The 21662-nt window shown below is 36.6% G+C and overlaps 1 protein-coding gene across 4 annotated transcripts; it reads left to right on the forward strand.

The window, feature by feature from the left end:
• The first annotated feature begins 1328 nt into the window (after window positions 1-1328).
• On the forward strand, window positions 1329-20230 carry LOC145978958 (citrate synthase, mitochondrial-like). Of its 4 annotated transcripts, XM_083111978.1 has the most exons (10): window positions 1329-1443; window positions 1686-1810; window positions 3242-3448; window positions 4882-5079; window positions 5635-5823; window positions 6637-6836; window positions 14312-14444; window positions 15625-15828; window positions 17062-17166; window positions 19812-20229. In XM_083111978.1, the coding sequence occupies exons 2-10, from the start codon at window positions 1769-1771 to the stop codon at window positions 19977-19979; spliced, it is 1446 nt and encodes a 481-aa protein (XP_082968104.1). In that variant the 5' UTR covers window positions 1329-1443; window positions 1686-1768; the 3' UTR covers window positions 19980-20229. The 4 variants fall into 4 exon arrangements, with proteins under 4 accessions (XP_082968104.1, XP_082968103.1, XP_082968106.1 ...); XM_083111977.1 differs by lacking the exon at window positions 1329-1443 and having other exon boundaries at window positions 1478-1810; XM_083111979.1 differs by lacking the exons at window positions 1329-1443; window positions 1686-1810 and adding an exon at window positions 2171-2269.
• Window positions 20231-21662: the final 1432 nt, after the last annotated feature.

Raw genomic sequence — 21662 nt, forward strand, 5'->3', positions numbered from 1 at the left:
CTTCGAACAACGTACGAAATGGCTGTTTATGGTCTTTCAGGTGCAGGATTTTCTTTTACACTACCCTTAGATAGCACTTACATCTCCTTTCACAGAAATTTCTGGATAAATCCTCAGAATTAGCGAGCATTTCTTTCATATTTTATTTTGTCTTTCTTTTTTTACGAAATATAAGGGAATTTTAAGGCAAGAGAGGGCATTTATTTATGTCCGAAAGGGATATTCCCCACTGAGTCCGAAACATCAGTGCGTTGAGCAGTGACCGCTTTTGGATGTGATTTGTTTCTGTTTCCCCTTTCATGTGTTGTGTGCATGGTTAAGTTTCGCGGTATTTCTTTGCGACTTCCATCCATTGAAAAGGGGCTGTCATTCCTCTGCTGTAGTGTTATAGTGAACAACAACAACTGCATTATGAAAGAAAACGAGTATGATTGTGCGGTGGGGTGGAGAACTTGTTGAAGACGCCGTTGTCCAGCTAGGATTTTGCTGCCAAGAAGAGACTTGTGGATGTAGGTAGGCCCACCCACCACTTCTCTAGCAGGCACGGTAACAGAAACGAAAAATAAAGTGCCCCGATTTTGTGATTCATGGTACGAGCTGATACTTGGTTATGCAGCGATTGTAAAAAGTATTCATCAGTTTTCTGTTTCTTTCTGTTTTCGTTTCTTTATTATCATTATTCTTCATTTTATCTAACATTGCATTTTTTTATGGTTACGTTACTCATTGTGATAGGAATAAAACTGACGTAATTATCAGTTGAAATGTAGGAGATATACACCCTAGCAAAGAAAACACCAGGCTCAGGGATTTATCCAGAATATTTAATCTGATTTAGTGTAACTTCGTTTTTAAAGGGTGTAAGGTTAAATTTAGTGCCAAAATTAGGGTTTTGTGAAAAAATTCAGGGAAGTGTTCTGAAAAAATGGGGGAAGGGGTTGATGATTGTGGATAAATCACTGACCCATCCCAAAAATAAACACAAGCCTTCATCATACTAGGCTTACACTGTTGGAAAGGTCACGCTCCGCCACTGGTGGCGATCTAAATTAGCATTAATGCTTTATTTCGTTTTCTGTACAAAGTATATTACATTTTCCCAGCGAAAGAACTTTGATCGATTCATTCATTTGGTTCAATTTCCTTCGCTTTTATGCCTCTTATGGCTACTAGCGAAGATGAAGATGAGTGATAATATGATGAAATTGATGAAGTGATATTCACAGAAAACACCCATGCTCAGCCCAGGATTCGAACCTGGGACACCTGACGTCGTAGCGCTGTGATAACCACTCCACCACGGAGGTCGACAGGAGAGAAATGTTGAAACACAATGAGATTTTCCAAATACGTTCGTGATGCTTTGATCGACTGTGGTGCCGTCTGGCGGAAAGAGTGAAATATAAAAGATGTATTAGGACCCAAGATCACTGGAAATCAAGGGTAATATAAATGTTTTTGTGCTGTGGACAAATTTGTGAACACACTCTTATGGTCTGTAGTCTATGATCTGCGCTTTTAATAGTCTTTCGAATTAATGCTGAAAAGAATATAAGAAGTTTGTCCTTTTATACCAAAGTTTATATTGTCCATACTCTATTTTTTAATTGTTGCGAATCAAGATGCTATACTTGCCTTTATGAATGCTGCGTAGTGTATACAATAACCAATTTTTTCTAGGAAAGCCGTACCTTCTAGAGAGAGAATTTGTCATTCTGCAAGGCCGATCTCTGGATTATATCAAGATCACACAAAGTGTAATAAGACGATGTTTTGGTCTATGCTGTGTCGACTTGCAATCACTCAGCAGGCAAGTTCAATATTTTTAATATTAAGTACACAAACCCACTTCCATTCGTATTTGTGTTACATATAATTGAATATACATAGTGAATATATTACATTATAACCATCATTAGTTGAATTCTTCTGTCAGAAAAATAATGATCATTTATTGTTATACTTGTGTGGAAAATTCCTATTTCTTTCTTTTTTTGTACATGCCAATAATTATTTTGCTTTACTTTTATATAATGTGAACTTTTCGATTAGCATATTCTAGATTTGCATGTCAAATACTGATAATGTTATCAACCACAAATTTACTTGTATCCCAAGTAACCACCACCCTTGGGCCAAGGTCAGTTTTACGTGGGAAAGGTTGGCTTTACATTGGTTGGCAAATTGACGTTGTCAAAATCAGTTTTATAAACAACTTTTTAATGCTAAGACAACTTTCAGGAGAATGCTGAAAATTCTAGAGTGTAAAGTAAGTGACATGTAACAGTGTTTCTTTTCGAATATTTAAGTCACAGCACATATTGGAAATATAATATATTTTTAATGAAAGTAGAAGCTATTTTTAACTTGCAGTCACTCACCAGTCCTTTGTCAGCCGCCATGGATGAAAGATGTGTTGGGAATTGCTTATTGTTTGTCTCTTTTGCTGTAGTAGAACAAGAACATTCTAACAGGTATTATTGTGAAGGTGGTTAAGCAATGTTATGTTCACACTAAATTCCATGAAAGATGGAAAACTAAGTAAACTCTAGAAGGTTTTTGTGCTACCACTTGAAGGTATGGTGCCTTGAAAACAATTATACCATGTGACTGAGAAAGTGCTGTGTATTTTTTTTATTTTCATAAACAACTTGAACTATTGTTTACATTTGGCCTCACAAAAAATTATGCATATATCAGAAAACAAACCTATCCATTCTTTAGTTTTCAGTACCTTGGGATAACGTAAAACCATATGTTGGCCCAACGTAGTAAAACCATACGTTGTCCCAACATAAAAACCACACATTGACCCAACGTTGGAACCACGGCCAAAGTTACCATTGGCCAATGGTATGTTTTTGCATTGGGCCAACCATTGGCCAACCATTTTCAGTACGGTTGGCCCAACGTTGGACCATTCACTTTTGGTTACTTGGAATGTGTGTGACATGTATATTTGTAGCTGCAACTTTTGAAATGTAATTAGCGGAGATCTATAATTAGCCATTCAAATGCCTGTTGGTCCCCCAAACTTAAATAAATACATAAATATTGAAAATAGTAATTTCTCTATTTAACAAAATGTGAAACATACATTATATACACTACAGGCCTGTACTATCAGGAAGGATGCATTTATAAATTGGAGAGGGTGGTAAATAAATATAATTTTTTTTTAAAAAAAAACTAACTGGAGCTCCATTCATTACCTAACCACATATGTTCCTATTTTTTCTAGGTGAGTCCAAAATTGGCTGTCTTTATTCGAAAGCAGAGCACCAACAATACCGAAACAACTATGCCAAGTGAACCGAAATCTGAATCTTTAGTTTACGCCAGCCTCAAAGAAGTTTTAGCTAGTAAAATTCCAGCAGAGAGGGAGAGAATAAAAAATTTATGCCAAAAGCATGGAAACCTACCTGTTGGTGACATAACAATAGATATGGTAAGTAAGCTGAAATGAATATTTTTTCTTTATATCTCTCCACCCAAGTTCTTGGGTTTCACCCTGGACAGGTGTTCTATGTTTGTGTTCCTTAATTTAATCTAATCATCATCCATCCTGACTGTCTCAATTACCCAAAAGTGGCAGCACAGTGCTGCTAAATAATAAGAATACATAAACAAATGTGAATATATTTTCTACTGTACTATTATTGTAAAAGGAAAAGCAATGCCACTACCATTACTCTTGGATGTTACAAATGCCCATAAAAATTAATTCAAACTTTATTTTAACTTTATGATCAGAGAGCCTAATTGGAACAGGGCCTACCTTTTGAAGTTGGATCTGAACTACTGTTCAATGAGTGACTGAACCCAGGACACACTGATTACAAGGCAACGAGATAACCACTATCCATCGGTGAGATCCATCAAATTATAAATTTATAAATTCAACTGGGGAAGTAAAGTTCATTTATGCAATTCCAGCTTACTAGGTGTTTGGCTTACCAACTTGCAAGGGTCATGTTCTTTACAGAAATGTCAAGGTCAGTTTTGATGTGTTTTGGGTAGATACCAATTGTCAACCTCTCTTCCTCATAGTATGCCCTGAAAACTGTATTCTAGCAGGTTAATGAGGTTCTGGTGACTGAACTCACAGTCAGAATAATCTTCTATCAAGTCGCACATTGTTCTCTATCTGCTGAGTGCCCCTACACAGCCTAAAATCTAAGTTCAAAGATTTCATATTCAGGTGCATATTTTGAGTTTAGTTCTTAATAAGAAGAATGGATGAATTTTTAAAAAACATATTTTGTTTTGTTGTAATCATCTCATCCACAATTTTGTTCCATTATCAAAGATTTGTCTTAAGTGTTTAAAAGTTCATGACAAATTATAGGTAAAATATCAAGCTCGAACAGAACTTTTAACATAGGTCTCTGGCATACTGTATCATTGCTGTACCAACTGAATTACTGGACCAGCTCTGGTCCATCTGATTTCTTGCTCTTGCTGTTTTGCCTGCATTAAATTTCCTGAATTTTTTCTCTGAAATGTCTGCATAGTACATCTCCTGTGGGTGCCAAACAGTAAGATAAAACAGAATGTAACTATGTATTTCAGAATAGTAGTGGTATGAAAAATAATGAAAGAAAAGTTGCTCCGGATATTCCTTCGTATGACAGATTGAGTAGAAGGGTCTCCTTAAGGGTGTCATAATAATAATAATACGTCAATAAAATTATCATTATTATTATTCATTTCATTAATATATTATTATTATTACTTTTATTTTTTTTAATGGCTTGACTACCTCTACAAAACATTCTGGTATTCAGAAGGGTGTAGAAAATTCTTAATTCTCTCCCTCTGCATATATTTCATGTGTAATTCATCAAAGTAGACCTGACCCTTCAATATCCTCCTTTTCAGCTGTATAGAGGCCAACGCGGGATGATAGAACTGGTGACTGAGACTTCTACGGCTGATCCAAACAAGGGAGTGAGTTTCCGTGGTTACTCTATTCCAGAGTGCAGGGAGAGGCTCCCCAAGGCACCTGAAAGTGAGGAACCTCTGCCAGAAGCTATGTTTTGGCTCCTGGTCACTGGAGAAATCCCCACTGAAGAGCAGGTGATGAGTTTTGTAAAATTTGGCTTAAAAACGAATTTGCTGAAATATTATGTACTTGCATTTGATTCACTTTTGTACTTCTTTGGAGAAAAAATACAGTAAATGTATCTTAGTTTTGTTTCTTATTACCTGAATCTCAAAAAGAGGGGCTGCCATCCAATATTTAGAACAGGGTGTCCCACATAAAACTAGTACATTTGTGAGGAACAATACATATTATGCGTACCAGTTTTATGTGGAACACCCTGTAGAAAATACACATATGCATAGCACACAAACTCAATTCAAAAATATCCAGCAGAGTTAGCAAGCACAAATGATATTTCCTTGTCTTTACGGCACACTCTTGAAAGCTATCTTAGCAGGAAAAAGTAGTTTTTAAAACTGATTTTGACTCACTTTTTCATGGTTGGGCAAGCGTTGGCAACAACCGTTGGCCCAATGTAAGACCAACTTGAATTTGCCAACCAACATAAACCCAACTTTCCCATGTAAAAACTGACATTGAACGGCTGTGGTTACTTGGGTTATAATTCCTGTTGGCTTTTTTCACAGGCTTCAAGCATATCTAAGGAATGGGCGAAGAGAGCAAGTTTGCCCTCTCATGTTGTGACTCTACTCTACAACCTTCCTGCTAATTTACATCCAATGGCTCAACTCAGTGCAGCCTTAACAGTCCTGCATTCCGAAAGTGAGTTTGCCAAAGTATTTAATGAAGGCATTCACAGGACAAAAGATTGGGAGGTTAGTACATGTATGCATATCTTTAGCTCTGACTTGGGACTGAGAAAGGAACTCAGTGTTGCCAAATCTAGAACTGGCTTTCACAACCTGACTGTGAAGTAAGCAATATGTTCTATTATTACTATTATTTTTATTTTAAATAAAGATGTTATAAAATTTTAATTAGGATCCCAAATATCATGAGGTAAGTAAAAATCGCCCTCCTTTCTACACAGTTAATTGATATGACATATTTACATTATTAACAAGATTCATTGTATATAACTACTTCTTGTTGTTTTTGTTAAAGTTATTCCATTGTTATAACTGTAACGTTAATTAAACTAAAAATTAATGACTGATGAAGGGAGCGTGTGTTCTTCCAAAACGTTATATCAAAAATTGTGTTTATATACTTGTAACCAGTGGCGTACGCAGGATTTTTTTTTTTTCGGAGGGGACTGGAATTGTAAAGGTGAATATCGCATATAGGGCCATCAAGCACTATAAAATTTTCCATAATTACCATTCTTAACCTTCGTCTTAAAGGTTGTTCAAAGACAAAAAATTGTAATGGGGTAATTGTAAGCAAGATTTCAGTTACCACTTTGGTTTATCTCCGATTTCTTTGCTGTTTTAATTTGAAAATGTTGATTTTTCTCAATTTTTCAGGAGGAGTTGTAGCACCATCAGCCCCCCCTCTGTATATGCCAGTGCTTGTAACAACTGTAATCTAGAAGATAAATAATACTACAATGCAAGTAATAGATACATTCAAAAAAATATTAAATTACTTTACAAGTTATTCTAGATTCATTGCCATTTATTTTTCAGTATGTTTATGAAGATGTAATGAACCTTCTAGGAAAACTACCAGTTCTAGCAGCAACAATATACTGTAATCTATATAAAGAAGGTAAAATTCTTGGAGCCATTGACCCCAATAAGGGATGGAGTTCAAATTTTGCTTCTCTTCTTGGCTTCAGTAATCCAGATTTCATTGAATGTGTGAGATTGTACCTCACAATTAACAGGTAGGTACAAATCCTTGACAGTTTTCTGTATTTTGAATGTTGCAGCCCTCATTGAGCATTATTAATTGTGGATGCTTTTGTTTCAATTAGCTTTTCCCCAAAAAAAATTAAACTGAAGTCAGATGGAAAATTTGGCAATACATAAACACCCATAGGATGATTCTTTGGGAAAGAATTGCATCTAGGTTTATAAAAATGTGTGTACTAATATGAACTACATATGCTGTTGTACTTGCAAGGAAGTCTCTTCCATAGAAAATCCAATTGTCCAAACAGTTTGTACTTCAAAAACACAAAGCAGGCTAGGGAATCATGAAGTAAAATCGTATAGGGTCAATCCATATGAAATCATACCAGCTGGTTGCTTGACCATTTTTGAAAAAGTTTATTTTTTGAGTGGTGTGAGCCTCATATATTGACAGTTCAGAACCACTCTTATTTTATTTTTACTATCACCGATTTGAAGATGGCGGGCATTTTTTTATCATGGCGCGCGTCATTTTCTCCATTCGTAAGCATCAGCGGCAACTTTTTTTTCTCAGCTCTGGTAAGTCCTACGACAATGAGACAAAATCTGTGATGTTAAGCACATTATAGGCTACAATTATATTTCTGTGTAATTTTCTAAATATTATTCCTTCATAATAAATTTTAAGGTTAAAATTGTGTATTTTAATCGCTCAAAATGACATTTTCGGACATTTTTTTGGGGGGGAAGGCAGTTTGTTTGATACTTGGATTTTTTTGTGCAAGTACCTGTGTACCAATAGAGTACGTCAAAATTATTTGAAGCTTGAGACTTTAATATTTGTTTTTCTACAGGGTCATAAACATGTACTTTTTGTTAAAAAAATCCAAGTTCAGGGTTAAATATCTCTGGTGGGCAGTTGTTTAAAAATCTGAAATTTGTACACAATACAGTACTTTAGGATAAGTAACTTCAGTAAAAATTTTGAGTTTGAGATTTAATTGGTTTAGGAGATACAAAACTCGTGAAAAATTCAACATTCTGCATTAAATATGGCATGCCTAATTTCATTTCTTATTAACATTTTGTGTTGAAATTCGGCAAACTGTAATTTGGAATGTCAATGAACAACATTACAATCCTGAAATGGCTCTGCAATAAAGTATATATACGAGGGCGTGCTGAAAAGTAACGCTTCCTATGTTTTTATTTTCTTTGTTACCTTGTAAACGCATTTTGGATTTTGAGCAACCATACATTGCACTTATAAGACTTTCCAGCTTCTCCATTGCATGTTTCAAACTTCTATCGCCAGGGGGTGCCGAACTATTGCGAGGAAAATGGCAGCATGTAACCATGCAATGTTGGTGAAGCGCCTGAAGTAGCGTGCAGTGATCGAGTTTCTAGACGCAGAAAATGTGCTACAAATTGACATTCATCTGAGACTGAGGGAATATTATGGGGATGAATGTGTTAGACATCAGTACTGCGCGATCTTGAGTTTATCATGCTCTTAAAAAAACCCACAGCTGAAAAAATCTCAGCTATGTGAGAGAATGGAGTGAAAGGCCAGGAACTAGAACTGATGGAGGTCATCGGATTCGTGTTCAGCTGAGGTTTTCTTTAAGAGCATGATAAACCCAAGATCGCGCAGTACTGATGTCTAACACATTCATTCCCATAATATTCCCTCAGTCTCAGATGAATGTCAATTTGTAGCACATTTTCTGCGTTTAGAAACTCGATCACTGCACGCTACTTCAGGCGCTTCACCAACATTGCATGGTTACATGCTGCCATTTTCCTCGCAATAGTTCGGCACCCCCTGCCGATAGAAGTTTGAAACATGCAATGGAGAAGCTGGAAAGTCTTATAAGTGCAATGTATGGTTGCTCAAAATCCAAAATGCGTTTACAAGGTAACAAAGAAAATAAAAACATAGGAAGCGTTACTTTTCAGCACGCCCTCGTATATATACTTTATTGCAGAGCCATTTCAGGATTGTAATGTTGTTCATTGACATTCCAAATTACAGTTTGCCGAATTTCAACACAAAATGTTAATAAGAAATGAAATTAGGCATGCCATATTTAATGCAGAATGTTGAATTTTTCACGAGTTTTGTATCTCCTAAACCAATTGACACGTCCTTTCCCATTGCACAAATATTTATTGTTATTAATTATCTTTTCTCTGGTGCAAATGTTTATTGTTTTTTAATATTAATGTCTGTAATTTACCTATCACTGATAATGTCAGGATAGTGACTAACCTGTATATAATTATCTTGTTAAGAGCTGTTGCCATGGCAATTACGAGTGTCTTTTGTCTTGACTTAGGAGTTCGGGCTTCGAGTTTTAAAAGAGTGTTTATGTTGAATTGTAAGAAGCTGTTATTTCTTTGACTGAAGTGGATTTTATGCACATAAGTATTTATTTTGCTAAGACGTAAAATATAATTATTTTCTCTTAGCGAAAACTTGACTTTGATTTGTTTTGACCAACGAACGAAGAGAGATATGACCCCATACCCTGAGAGGCATCACGTGTATGCTTTCGAGTCTTTCATGTGAACTTATTATTGGTTCTTTTAGTTAAATCATGTTATTTTGACTAAAGAACGTTTCAATATTTTGGCGCAACAACGCGGGGCTCGAAATCTGTTGTTTCGTTAGTGGTGTTCATTTTTGTGTGTTCGTGAAGAGTAATTGATTTGTGATTGTGATGGAAATTCTGTGCTAGAAGAATATGGATAAGAAGATGTTGAGAAGTGCAAGTAAATCGTCGGCTGAGGAAAATGAATCTCCAGTGCAGTCAGTTCCAGTTACAGCAGACCTGCTTTCTTCAATACGGATTATGTTGGAGGAAAGTACAAGGGCTATGGAAACTAAAATTCAGGGAAACATTAGAGAAAGTTCCAGCAATCTGGAAGCAAAGATCCAAGAAAACGCCATTGCTTTGGATTCTCTGGAATCAAAAATTAAGGAAAACATTAGAGAAAGTTCCAGCAATCTGGAAGCAAAGATCCAAGAAAACGCCATTGCTTTGGATTCTCTGGAATCAAAAATTAAGGAAAAGATTAGAGAAAGTTCCAGCAATTTGGAAGCTAAGTTTCAGGAGAATGTAGCCATGTTGGAATGCAGTTTGAACTTAAAGTTAGAGGAAAGTGGTAGAAATCGGGTGGAATCAGAAAGGCGCTTAGAAGAGAAGTTTTCACAGGGTTATTCAAAACTCACAGAATCAGCTTTGGAAATGGGACAGAGACTGGACAATTTGACTGTAAAAATGGAAGAAAATCATCAGAAGATAAAAGAAAGCATTCAAATAGAGATCGTTAATTTACGTCAGACATGTGAAGCAAACTCTCTACAAGTGGAATCAAATGTGCAAAAAGAAATTGCCCTGTTGAGAGAAGAGGTTGAACAATCTCAGGGTAACTTTCGTAAGGAAATCGCTGAAGAACAGAGCAGTTTCAGAAAGGAAGTGTTTGAAAATGTGAATCACCAGGTAACTGTTATCACAGACAAGTTAGAAGATACCATTAATCACAATGTGGCAGAGAAACTTGCTGAGAATATAAATGAAACCGAGGGATACCGGAAAGCTGACGAAGAATGGAGGAAAACAGTTGAAACTAAACAAGACAAATTTTCCTCAGATGTTGGTCATATCTGTAGTGAAATTGTTCATATTTCTGATCAGCTGAATAGGTTACAGATCCAGACGAACTCTGATCATCCTAAAATCCACCGTGTTGATGAAGGTTCTGGAAGATCGACATTTTATCCCATCTGTTCAGATGAAGCTTCAAACCTACAAGGAAAGACGTCACGGAAAAAGAGGTACAAGAAGATGAACGAATCCAGCTCCTCAGACAGTGAATCAACTGCTCGCAGCAGAAGAAACAGAAGAGAGCCTGCTTCACGCATGTTACGCACTGGGGTAACTCCTAGAATGGCAGACATAAATTCTATGAGAAAGTTCGACGGCAATATTATCGCTACTTCAGCTGAAATATATTTAAAGGAATTGAATACAAACCTGGAAATTCTACAGATTCCTCAACATTATAGGCTTGAAATCATTCCACGTTTGTTAACTGGAAAGGCCTATCACTGGTTTTATTCGCATAAGAATGATTTCCGCACTTACTCCGATTTCTGCAGAGAGTTCAAGAAGCGTTTTGCTTCAACAGAAGCGAAAGAGAGAGAATTGGCATCTGTGAGGACTAGGCGGTACAATAAGCAGAATGATAACAATGTGGAGGAATATATTTGGTCTGTGTACTCTGCCTATAGGAATCTGAGTAATCATTACACCGAGCAGGAAGTAGTTAACCTAATCATCGGACAGCTACCTTTTAGAGTAAAGCAATTGTGCTTGGCTCATGCTCCGAACACCGTGGATCTCTTAGCGGATTTTGTTAAGAGATATGAGCAAGCAGAGGAACAAGATGCTTGGCGGTCTACATGGAGAGGAGAAACTGGCTCTCAACAAAACAGCAGAGATGTTCAAAGAACGTCTAGAATTCGCTTAGTTCAGCAACAAAATAGGAGTAACCCAGCTGAGAGTCCATACTCTAGAAATGGAAATAATTACCGTCAACAGCGTCAGTTTAGATCACGACGAGAATATCCAGCTTCCAGAGGTAATCCTTACGATAGACCGTATCCTAACAGCGGGTTTTCTTCGCCAAGTCAACAACGTTTATCTCCACCGAGAGATAGCAATAATGCTCCAGGGACTCAAATGACGAGCAGTGGCGTTCAGACAGACATTGTTGAACCATACCCCAGCGTTGAGCAACAGCGCAGTGTGGCAGTAACGAGGAACTTCTGTTGGGATACCGGATCTAATCTTGACCAGGTGCGGGATTTTACCCCTCGCCTAGCATAGAAACGTCCCCTTTTGTTAGGCAGTCTCGGGTGAAACTGGGAGCAGCAAAAGACTTTTCCCATTCTGGAGATGAAGATAAGAAACTCATACTTGTAATAAATCACGAGGAAAAGGAATTTAGATGTAAATTAAGGCAAGCCGTTCAGTGTAAAAATTCAGTGAGCTAGAACTAGAATTCAGAATTTGTAGGCAAGCGTAACTCAGTGCTCGAAACTACTGAAAGCACCATTCTAATGGAAATCTTAATTCTTAAAGATTTACCATAAAATCTGCTGTTGGTTAATCGTTTCTGCGAAAGTATAAAACTGAGTTCAGTCTTATACATAGAATATTATATTTAATGGTGGACGGAGTGTCGATTTAAAAGGAGCTAGAAGAGAATAATTCCGTAGACAAGTAAATAAGGGTCCGGAAATTTAAAGCTAGCCATTAGAAATGGATTCCTTCACCAGAAGATATGAAGAAAAAGATTGATTCTAGTAAAATACTTGAAAATGGAACGAAGAACCTATTTAAGTTGAAATCTTCACGATCCATAGGAAGGTGTCTTTGGAAAGGCCTGGCACTTGAAACGTTTTCTATGAGTTTGTGGTTACGACATGTTGTAGAACGAGAGCATATTTTATTAGGCTGCTGAATGTTTATTTGATCTGGTTTTCTTATTTGTATGAAGTGTCATCGTTTATTTATGATGTATCAGAAGTCCCAACTTGTAAAAAAAAAAATTGAAATTCAAGCATCCAGTTTTATCTCAGAACTTGTGAACTAAATACATGAGGAATTATAAACTGTTTTCCAGACATTGAAACCAAAATCTCCTAGACTGTTGAAAGTTTTCCAGTTCGTCGTCGATTTTGATTTTTCTTCGGAGGGGGCAATTGACACGTCCTTTCCCATTGCACAAATATTTATTGTTATTAATTATCTTTTCTCTGGTGCAAATGTTTATTGTTTTTTAATATTAATGTCTGTAATTTACCTATCACTGATAATGTCAGGATAGTGACTAACCTGTATATAATTATCTTGTTAAGAGCTGTTGCCATGGCAATTACGAGTGTCTTTTGTCTTGACTTAGGAGTTCGGGCTTCGAGTTTTAAAAGAGTGTTTATGTTGAATTGTAAGAAGCTGTTATTTCTTTGACTGAAGTGGATTTTATGCACATAAGTATTTATTTTGCTAAGACGTAAAATATAATTATTTTCTCTTAGCGAAAACTTGACTTTGATTTGTTTTGACCAACGAACGAAGAGAGATATGACCCCATACCCTGAGAGGCATCACGTGTATGCTTTCGAGTCTTTCATGTGAACTTATTATTGGTTCTTTTAGTTAAATCATGTTATTTTGACTAAAGAACGTTTCACAATTAAATCTCAAACTCAAAATTTTTACTGAAGTTACTTATCCTAAAGTACTGTATTGTGCACAAATTTCAGATTTTTAAACAACTGCCCACCAGAGATATTTAACCCTGAACTTGGATTTTTTTAACAAAAAGTACATGTTTATGACCCTGTAGAAAAACAAATATTAAAGTCTCAAGCTTCAAATAATTTTGACGTACTCTATTGGTACACAGGTACTTGCACAAAAAAATCCAAGTATCAAACAAACTGCCTTCCCCCCCAAAAAAATGTCCGAAAATGTCATTTTGAGCGATTAAAATACACAATTTTAACCTTAAAATTTATTATGAAGGAATAATATTTAGAAAATTACACAGAAATATAATTGTAGCCTATAATGTGCTTAACATCACAGATTTTGTCTCATTGTCGTAGGACTTACCAGAGCTGAGAAAAAAAAGTTGCCGCTGATGCTTACGAATGGAGAAAATGACGCGCGCCATGATAAAAAAAATGCCCGCCATCTTCAAATCGGTGATAGTAAAAATAAAATAAGAGTGGTTCTGAACTGTCAATATATGAGGCTCACACCACTCAAAAAATAAACTTTTTTAAAAATGGTCAAGCAACCAGCTGGTATGATTTCATATGGATTGACCCTATAATAAGTTGCAGAGGATCTCAGAAACCACAATGAAACTAAATTTAGAAATACAGTAAGCGCATTGGTAATGAAAAATTTGTTGCAAAGTGTAGAAGAATGTTAACACATTCACCAATTTAACTGATATATACGCGAACTTGCCCAAAATCATCCTCATCGTCGTGTTCGGCCACAAGAGGCAGAAAAGCAGCAACAAATAACAAAAATCATATTATATTCTACTATGTTTTAATTCTAATAGTATACTATTTTGCATTATTTTATAATTGTAATAATATACTAATTGTGACCTATCCCATATCTTGGTTCAACTTGTACTTATAATGATTAAGTTCATGGCAACGAATCAATCAATCAATATACACATATGCTTAAAAGCCATTGGCTCTTGACTGCCATTGTTACAGAGGATGGTAACAGCCAAACTGTTCTAAAAATAACACTAAACAAGTTCTACAAGGTTATACCACTGCCTACTGAAAGGGGTATAAGCTCATTCAGCCTTAACCCTTGTACCAGTTTCTAAAACTTCGATTTCGGGGACTTTGCAAACACCCTGTATTTGCTCTTGCAATGCTAAATGTAGCTTTATTTTCCAGTGACCATGGAGGTGGACCAGTTAGTGCGCACACAGTTCACCTAGCTGGGTCAGCCCTGTGTGACCCATACGTTGCTTTAGCTGCCGGAATTAGTGGAATGACCGCACCATTAGGTGGACTTGTGATTCAAGAGGTAAGTCCCTTTCAAATACATTATACACAGAATGTGCACTTTACTCAGGACACCAACCTAATGCCTGGTAGAATGTGAGTCAGAATAGTTCATCCCTGGTAACTTTTGATGAATGGTTTGTTATGCTGTTGTGTGCCGACATTGCATACAGCTGTTGATTGTGGCTTGTGCATTGACCTGTACAATCACCAGGGTCAAGTACATCTGCAAGGAGAGGCAATTGTCCCTCTCTTGATATCAAATTTCACATCCGTAAGTTGGAGTCAGATAATTCCTAATAATTCTCAAAAATAACCCATGCATTTTAAAAACGACCAATAAAATTACTTTTGTAAACTTGAATTTTTCATAAATGACAAAAGTCATGCTACTTGTGAAAGTACTCGAATCAAATAAGTTGACACAATCAGATGTTGGATGACTTAAACCAGTTGTGCAGGGTCCTTCTCGCACAACCAGTTATGGAGGGTTCCACCCCCACCAACAGTTTTCAAAGGTTCCCACTCCCATACCCAGTCATGGAGGGTTATTCTCTCATAACCAATCATGCAGAGTCCCACTCGCACACCCAATCCTTCAGGGTCTCTCTCGCACATACCAGTCATGCAGGGTCCCTCTCGACAACCAACCATACAGGGATCCTGTTGTGCAGGTTCCTACTAGCACACCCAGTCATGCAGAGTCTCTCTTGCACACCCAGTCGTACGGGGTTCCTGTCATGCAGCAAAAGCAGAATTTACTATATCTTACATACAGATGATACTGTCCATTAATATTTTTTCTTTTACTATTATAATTAATATATTGTGAAATATATAACTTCTACATGCAGTTGCATAAGTAGAAAACACAATGGGTACAAACATACAGTTTGAATATTTCATAATCCACTCTTTATTCTTTTTCCACAATGCCTATAAAACCTCTAATGTTTTTGTAGTATCTTTTGCCATACAAAATGTTCATTCATGTGCATACCAACAGGCAGTTGCAAAAAGAGGTAGCATGGTAACCAATGATAATAACATATATTGCATTATTGTAATAAATAATGAATGTGATGAATAAATATGTTGATATTAATATTAATGACATATTTTATTAACAAGAATATGCAAACTAATAAAAATTTGACTTTACTTTTCTTCTTATGTTCTCAAAATAAAATATTCCTTTGTAGGTTGTTGCATTCCTGAAAGAAATACAAGATAAGTTTGGATATAATGTATCAAATGAAAACCTTCATGAATTTGTAAAGGACAAACTGAGTCGAGATGCCATTATACCAGGTTATGGTCACATTGTATTACGAAAGACAGATCCTAGGTACATCTGCTTAAGGGATTTTGCATCAGCTCACCTGCCTCACGATTCAATGTTTCAGGTATGTCTACTGGTGCGTCATGTATCTTGTCTGACATTGTCAGTATCCAGCCATGTTCCTTTCTCTCTATTTCAGTTATTATTTTGATTCACTTTCTGACTCATGGATTAATCACGATTTAATTTAATTTGTATTTTGTTATTTAGTGAAGCTTTCTTCCATCTTTGGCTAATCACGACGATGAGGATGAGTGTGATAATATGATGAAATTGATGAAGGGACAAAGAACACCCAGTCGAGGTTGGGATTCAAACCCAGGGCAGTGTGCTAACAACTCCACTACAGAAGTCGGCTCACAATAAAGAGAATGGATGATGAACTAATGAAATTGATGACGAGACAAGCACAATGATACGGTGACACCATAGGTAGACATCTGGCTTTGCAACATATTATGTTGACCACTCTTCCATCGAGACCAGCATTAACCATGTTTCCTTGACTAGAAGTGGATTGATTATAGTTGTCAATGTCACCTCCAGTTAAGTCAGTTTCTATTTAAGAAGAAAACAGAGACTGACAAAGCGACTTAAGTACACAGTGCGCTACCATGGAGGTCTTGGGTTTTTTTTAAAATAACTTCCATGTTATTAAAATCTTTAAGATGTAATGAAATATTTCTTTTTAATAGATAGACCGATGGGGCAAAACAATAGTATGGAATGTTAGCTTCTTTTTAGAAGAACTTTTGAAAATTTTAGATTTTTATATCTACTACTTTCTGAGGTATCCACACGCTGCCAACACCCCCCAAAATTTCCTCAAACCCCCTCCCCCTAAAATTTTGACAAAGCCCAATTTATGATCACTTTGGCTCTAAATTCACCCTTACATGCTCTGAAATTACGCTCCCTCTCCACCCAGATGGATAATTTTGGATAAACCCTTGTCAAAAAATATCTTTAGATTGTTTGTTGTATTTTGTAGCCAGAATGGTTGATAAGTTAATTTATGTTGCCTTAAACTACTATTTGGTAGATTTCACCAAAATTTAAAGTTGAAATGCAAAGTTTTCTAACACCTACTTAAGTACCATGAGTATACATACGCTCATGAGAACTTGCTTGCTCTTATTAATACAGCCCATTATAATAAATTTTCATTCTGGTAATTTGGTCTAACCATTGAGTCAAGGAAACATTTTTGTTTTCCCTACTGAATTAACCAATGTGATAATTAATACATTCTCAGTTGAAATGCTTTCAAGTGTAAAAACCCTTAACTTTTTTCCAGTTGACTGAACAACTTAATGGCATTGTCCCCCCGCTTCTAATGCAGGGACGTAAAGTGAAGAATCCATGGCCTAACGTGGATGCATTATCTGGTGTAGTCTTTCAGGCATGTGAATTGATAAGTAGATTCATTTGTTATGTTAGATCTATATCTTATTATTTTCCTGTAGTTTACGGTTATTACAAGCATAAGAAAACAGTTTTTCATTGTGATGTTTCAGGAGAACACACACTCCCTTCATCAGATATTTATTTTCATTTTGACTAAAGATACAGTTATAACAATGGTGAGCAATTTTTTAAACAATAAGAATCCCTTATATAATGGATGTTGTCAATGTTACATTGTTGAAATATAGCAACTTAACTGTAAAAAGAAGCAGTCTGTGTTATTTTTATTTCAGATAAAAAAAATTTGTTCACATTATTTTTTTATTAAAAATTATGAATCCCAAATATCATCAGGTAATTCAAATTCATCATTGTTTTCACAAAGTCTCTTGATGTTTTCTCTTACATTAAATTTTAAAGATAGTGGCTTACTCCATTTGTGAAAAAGAAAACTCCATACTGGATCTATGTTACCATTTTCATTATTTAATTTATTCCAGTGTTCTTCTGCAATGAACGAAGCTTCCCAGATAAGATCTAGACCTTATCATCATTTGTAACTGTTATGAAGAACTAAATTTTCTGATCACTAGTAGAGAAAAATTAATTACTGATATCAATAGTATTCTCCACTAACAGTAGACATTTTATATGTAACAAAATCCTAATCTGAGCTGTTGTATTTGTATTTTCCTTATTTTACATTTCTTTTCTACCCCTTTAAGCTAATTGTGATGATGAAGATGAATGATGATTAAATTAAACTGATGAAGGAATACTCACAAAGATACAGGGTTTCAAGGTTGTCAACTGACATGGGAAGCAGGATGTATTTCTTACCTTAAAATCCAGGATGGCTGACAACCTTGACCCATATCCACACTACGACTCAAACCCAGGACCATCGGTGGTAAGATTGTGAGTCCAGCACTCTACATGCTGAGTCACTGTGGCGACTGGTCTGATCACTTGGGAGGGGTCTTCAACCCCATTGTCCTCCCTGACAATTCATTACATTGCATCTATTTGAATGTATCAAATCTCCTATCATAGCATTTCTTCATTTTCTCATTTTATGTCAATTTTCTACCTGTTTGGACTAATCAGGAGAATACAGAAGAATGATGAATGTATGGCACTGATAAAGGATCACTCACTCAAGGGAATGCCCATGCCCAGCTAACTCTCAAACCCAGAACTTTTGGTGGAAATAAAATATATGTAGGTTTGTTGGTAGTGTTGTATGTAGATGCACATAGTACTACCACAATACATACCCAAATGACTTGTAATCAAGGGGTCCCGGATTCGATACCCGGTGAAGGTACATAGTGGTTCGGATCCCACTTTAAACTGTAGGTCCAGCCCCGATTAGCCTTACTGTGCATGAAGTGGTCTTAACTCAACTCAACTTAACTCAAACAAAGAAGAAATAAACATCCAATCATCATTTGTTACCTGAAAATAAGTGCAGTCTTTGGACAGTTACTTTAAAAAGTACTTTACCCAAAAAGTAACTGAATTACAATTAGTGGTGGCGATTGGGTGCCAAAAAATGGGGGGGGGAGGTGCAAGGACATTTAACTTTCCCTGGCAAAAGTAGGGGAGCAACTGCCACCTCGCCCCTTTAATTGCCGCCACTGGATACAGTTACGTATATTGACAAGCTATAACTAGTAACTGATTTGAATTTGAATTTTATTTGAATTTTATTTTCTTCTGTTGACCCTTGATTAAAAGGGCATGGAAAACGTCAAGATACATAATGAACTGTGTAGTACATTACATCACTACACCAAAGTAAAAATTGAAAAATACACTTCATTACACTACAATAAAAATAAAAATGCATTATCATTGTTGCATGATTGAAAATAAGAATACAATTAAAATACATATATTTTAGTACATTGGCCTTGTATTGTCTTGTTCCATGAATTCTCTGATACTGTAGAGAGCTCTCTCTGTCAAATATATTTTTATTGTTTGTATTTGTTTATTTTTTTGGAGATATCAGTTTTATGTCATGAGGCAGCTGGTTGTAGAATATTTTCCCGGCATTCATTGGTGATTGTTTTGAGATATCGAGTCTGTGTTGGTTCTGGTAATAATTATCTTTCCCCCTTGTATTGTGGTTGTGTAATTGGTTATCTTTAGTCATGCTTCCAGTATTTAGAACAAATGATATAGCCTTATACATGTATAAAAAGGTAAAAGGTAAAGTGTTCCCCTGTGCATAGCACCACGCCATGAAGGCGTATAGGGGGTGTGGGGGTAACGCGTATAGGGAGTATATTGTCATTATTTGTTTCTCCCTGAATAACTCTTTGCAAGATTCCCTACAGCCTAGTGTGTACATTATTTCCTTACTCCTTATCTGAAAAAGTAACTGAGCGATAGTTAGTATTACTCATTTCGGAAATTTACTGTTATTCAAACAGTAACCATTACTTGATAGTACATCACAAGTAACTTGTTACTAAGTAACGCTGAATCGGCCTGTTGGAAAGACTAGAAGTCAATTCTAGCTACAGCCCTAGTAAGGGGAATGCCTCAAAATGACAAAGTATTTGTTTCTAGGGCTACTATTCTCTCAGCGCTATCAAGTTTTGCTCAACAGTTATGCATTTCATTTTTCAGCACTATGGATTGGTCGAAAAGGAATTCTATACTGTTCTTCGTGGTATGTCGCGAGCGATTGGTACCTTAGCTTCCCTTCTTTGGAACAGGGCGCTGATGCTTCCTGTGGAAAGACCGAAGGCGGTGACCACTAAAGGGCTGCAAGAGTTGGTCAATGCCAAGAAGTAAATAAAGGGAATGGACAATACTTCATGTGGTGGAAATATTACGCTCAATCTCTTCTACACCGGTTGTTATCTTTATTTTTGGTAGAGATGAGAATGTAGAGGAGCAGAATTATTGTTTATCAGTGGGAACATGTCTATGCCTGACCAATAGAAAGCAGTTCAGGAGAGATGTGTTTTCTCTCTTTTTTAGTATAGTAATTTTGTGCCGGCTCTGCTGTAATGAAAATATAGGCAAAAAAATAAACTTCTAGTCTTTTAGGTCCAATTTTTATCATAGCGAAACATACAAGCTCGACCAGAATTCGAACTTGCGTCTCTGGCATACCGCGCCATTGCTATACCAAGTTTGTTTCATTTAAAGAAAACCGCTAAGCAGTAATTTACCCAGTATTTCTCATTCAGGACAAACACTAACATCCATTTCTTACAATAGATTCGAAATCGAGACTCCTGTGCTAACCACTGCGACACGTAGGTCCACGAACCTTCAAAACTGAGCTACCTAGCCAGCCCTGGCTTCGCCTGATTTTTCACTGTCGGTGCCAGAGGCCCGGGTTCGAGTCCTGGTCGAGCCTGTATTTTTTGCTAAACTTTCTACATAATGCATCTACTGCGTGTGCCAAATCGTAAAGTTATCATATTCTTGTTTGTTTGGTGTGAGATTATAAGCACAGTGGCTTCCAGCTCGCCAGGATTGAGGAGGGGGGGGAGTTACAGCCCCACGCCTTCATATTCGAAGGGGCCTTCACTAAAAAAAATGACTTCAAATGTGGTAAAAAAAAATATACAGCTAACCAACTGACAACTTGCTATCTGCAGAATTGCTTGAAAGGCAATCAAAACATTTTTAACTCTTCGTCTCCAACACTGCCAGAATTTCAAATTCTGTCATTCTTGTAAAAAAATCTGCATCAATCTTACTTTAAGCCTATTAAATCTGTGGATGTGTGGGGTTCTACCTTCGCATCCCCCCACATGACTTTACTGTATCTTGCAATGAGCAGGGAATCTCCCCGATGGTGTAGTTGTAACGTCGTTGCCTTGCTATCAAAGTATCCCAGGTTCGATAGCCAGTGGAACAGGGGTTTATGCAGAATTTTCCATCTGAGGGTGTACGTTTGTATTCAGGAGGGTGTAAATGGATCTTCTTGAAATATTTTAGGGGGTTGTTGAGGAAATTTTGGGGTGTTGGGTGTGTGCAGATAAATCACTGTGGTGGAGGCACATAGTGGTTCGGATCTGTGCATATAAATAGACTTAAAACAATCCTCAAGCAATGAGGAGTAGCTTTTCCTGATTGAATGATTGATTGGATTGGGTTATTTTGCGTCGCAATTCTGCCACTTTTGGCTACTTGCGACGATGTTCATGAATGATGATGCAATGAAATTGATGCTAGAATAGTTACAAATATATATGGACGACACAAATCAATTCCTACAGAGGATTGCATTGGCTTCAGATTCAGGCGCCAGAGCCCCGTTAGTCTGCAAAGGATATACCTTCTCCTTTAACTTTCAGAGTTGTTCGTGCTTCGAATAGACTTCCTGATAGCACATGGGCTAACGGCTTCGCCTTGTAATCAAGGTATATCGAGTTCTATCTCCGTGGAGGCGCATTACAGAGTGAGTCGAATCCCAAATTGAACTGTAGGTCCAGTCCTAATTACCCTACCTGAGCATGA

This window comes from Lepisma saccharinum, chromosome 25, assembly GCF_977018435.1.
Source record: "Lepisma saccharinum chromosome 25, izLepSacc3.1, whole genome shotgun sequence".
Taxonomy (NCBI): domain Eukaryota; kingdom Metazoa; phylum Arthropoda; class Insecta; order Zygentoma; family Lepismatidae; genus Lepisma; species Lepisma saccharinum.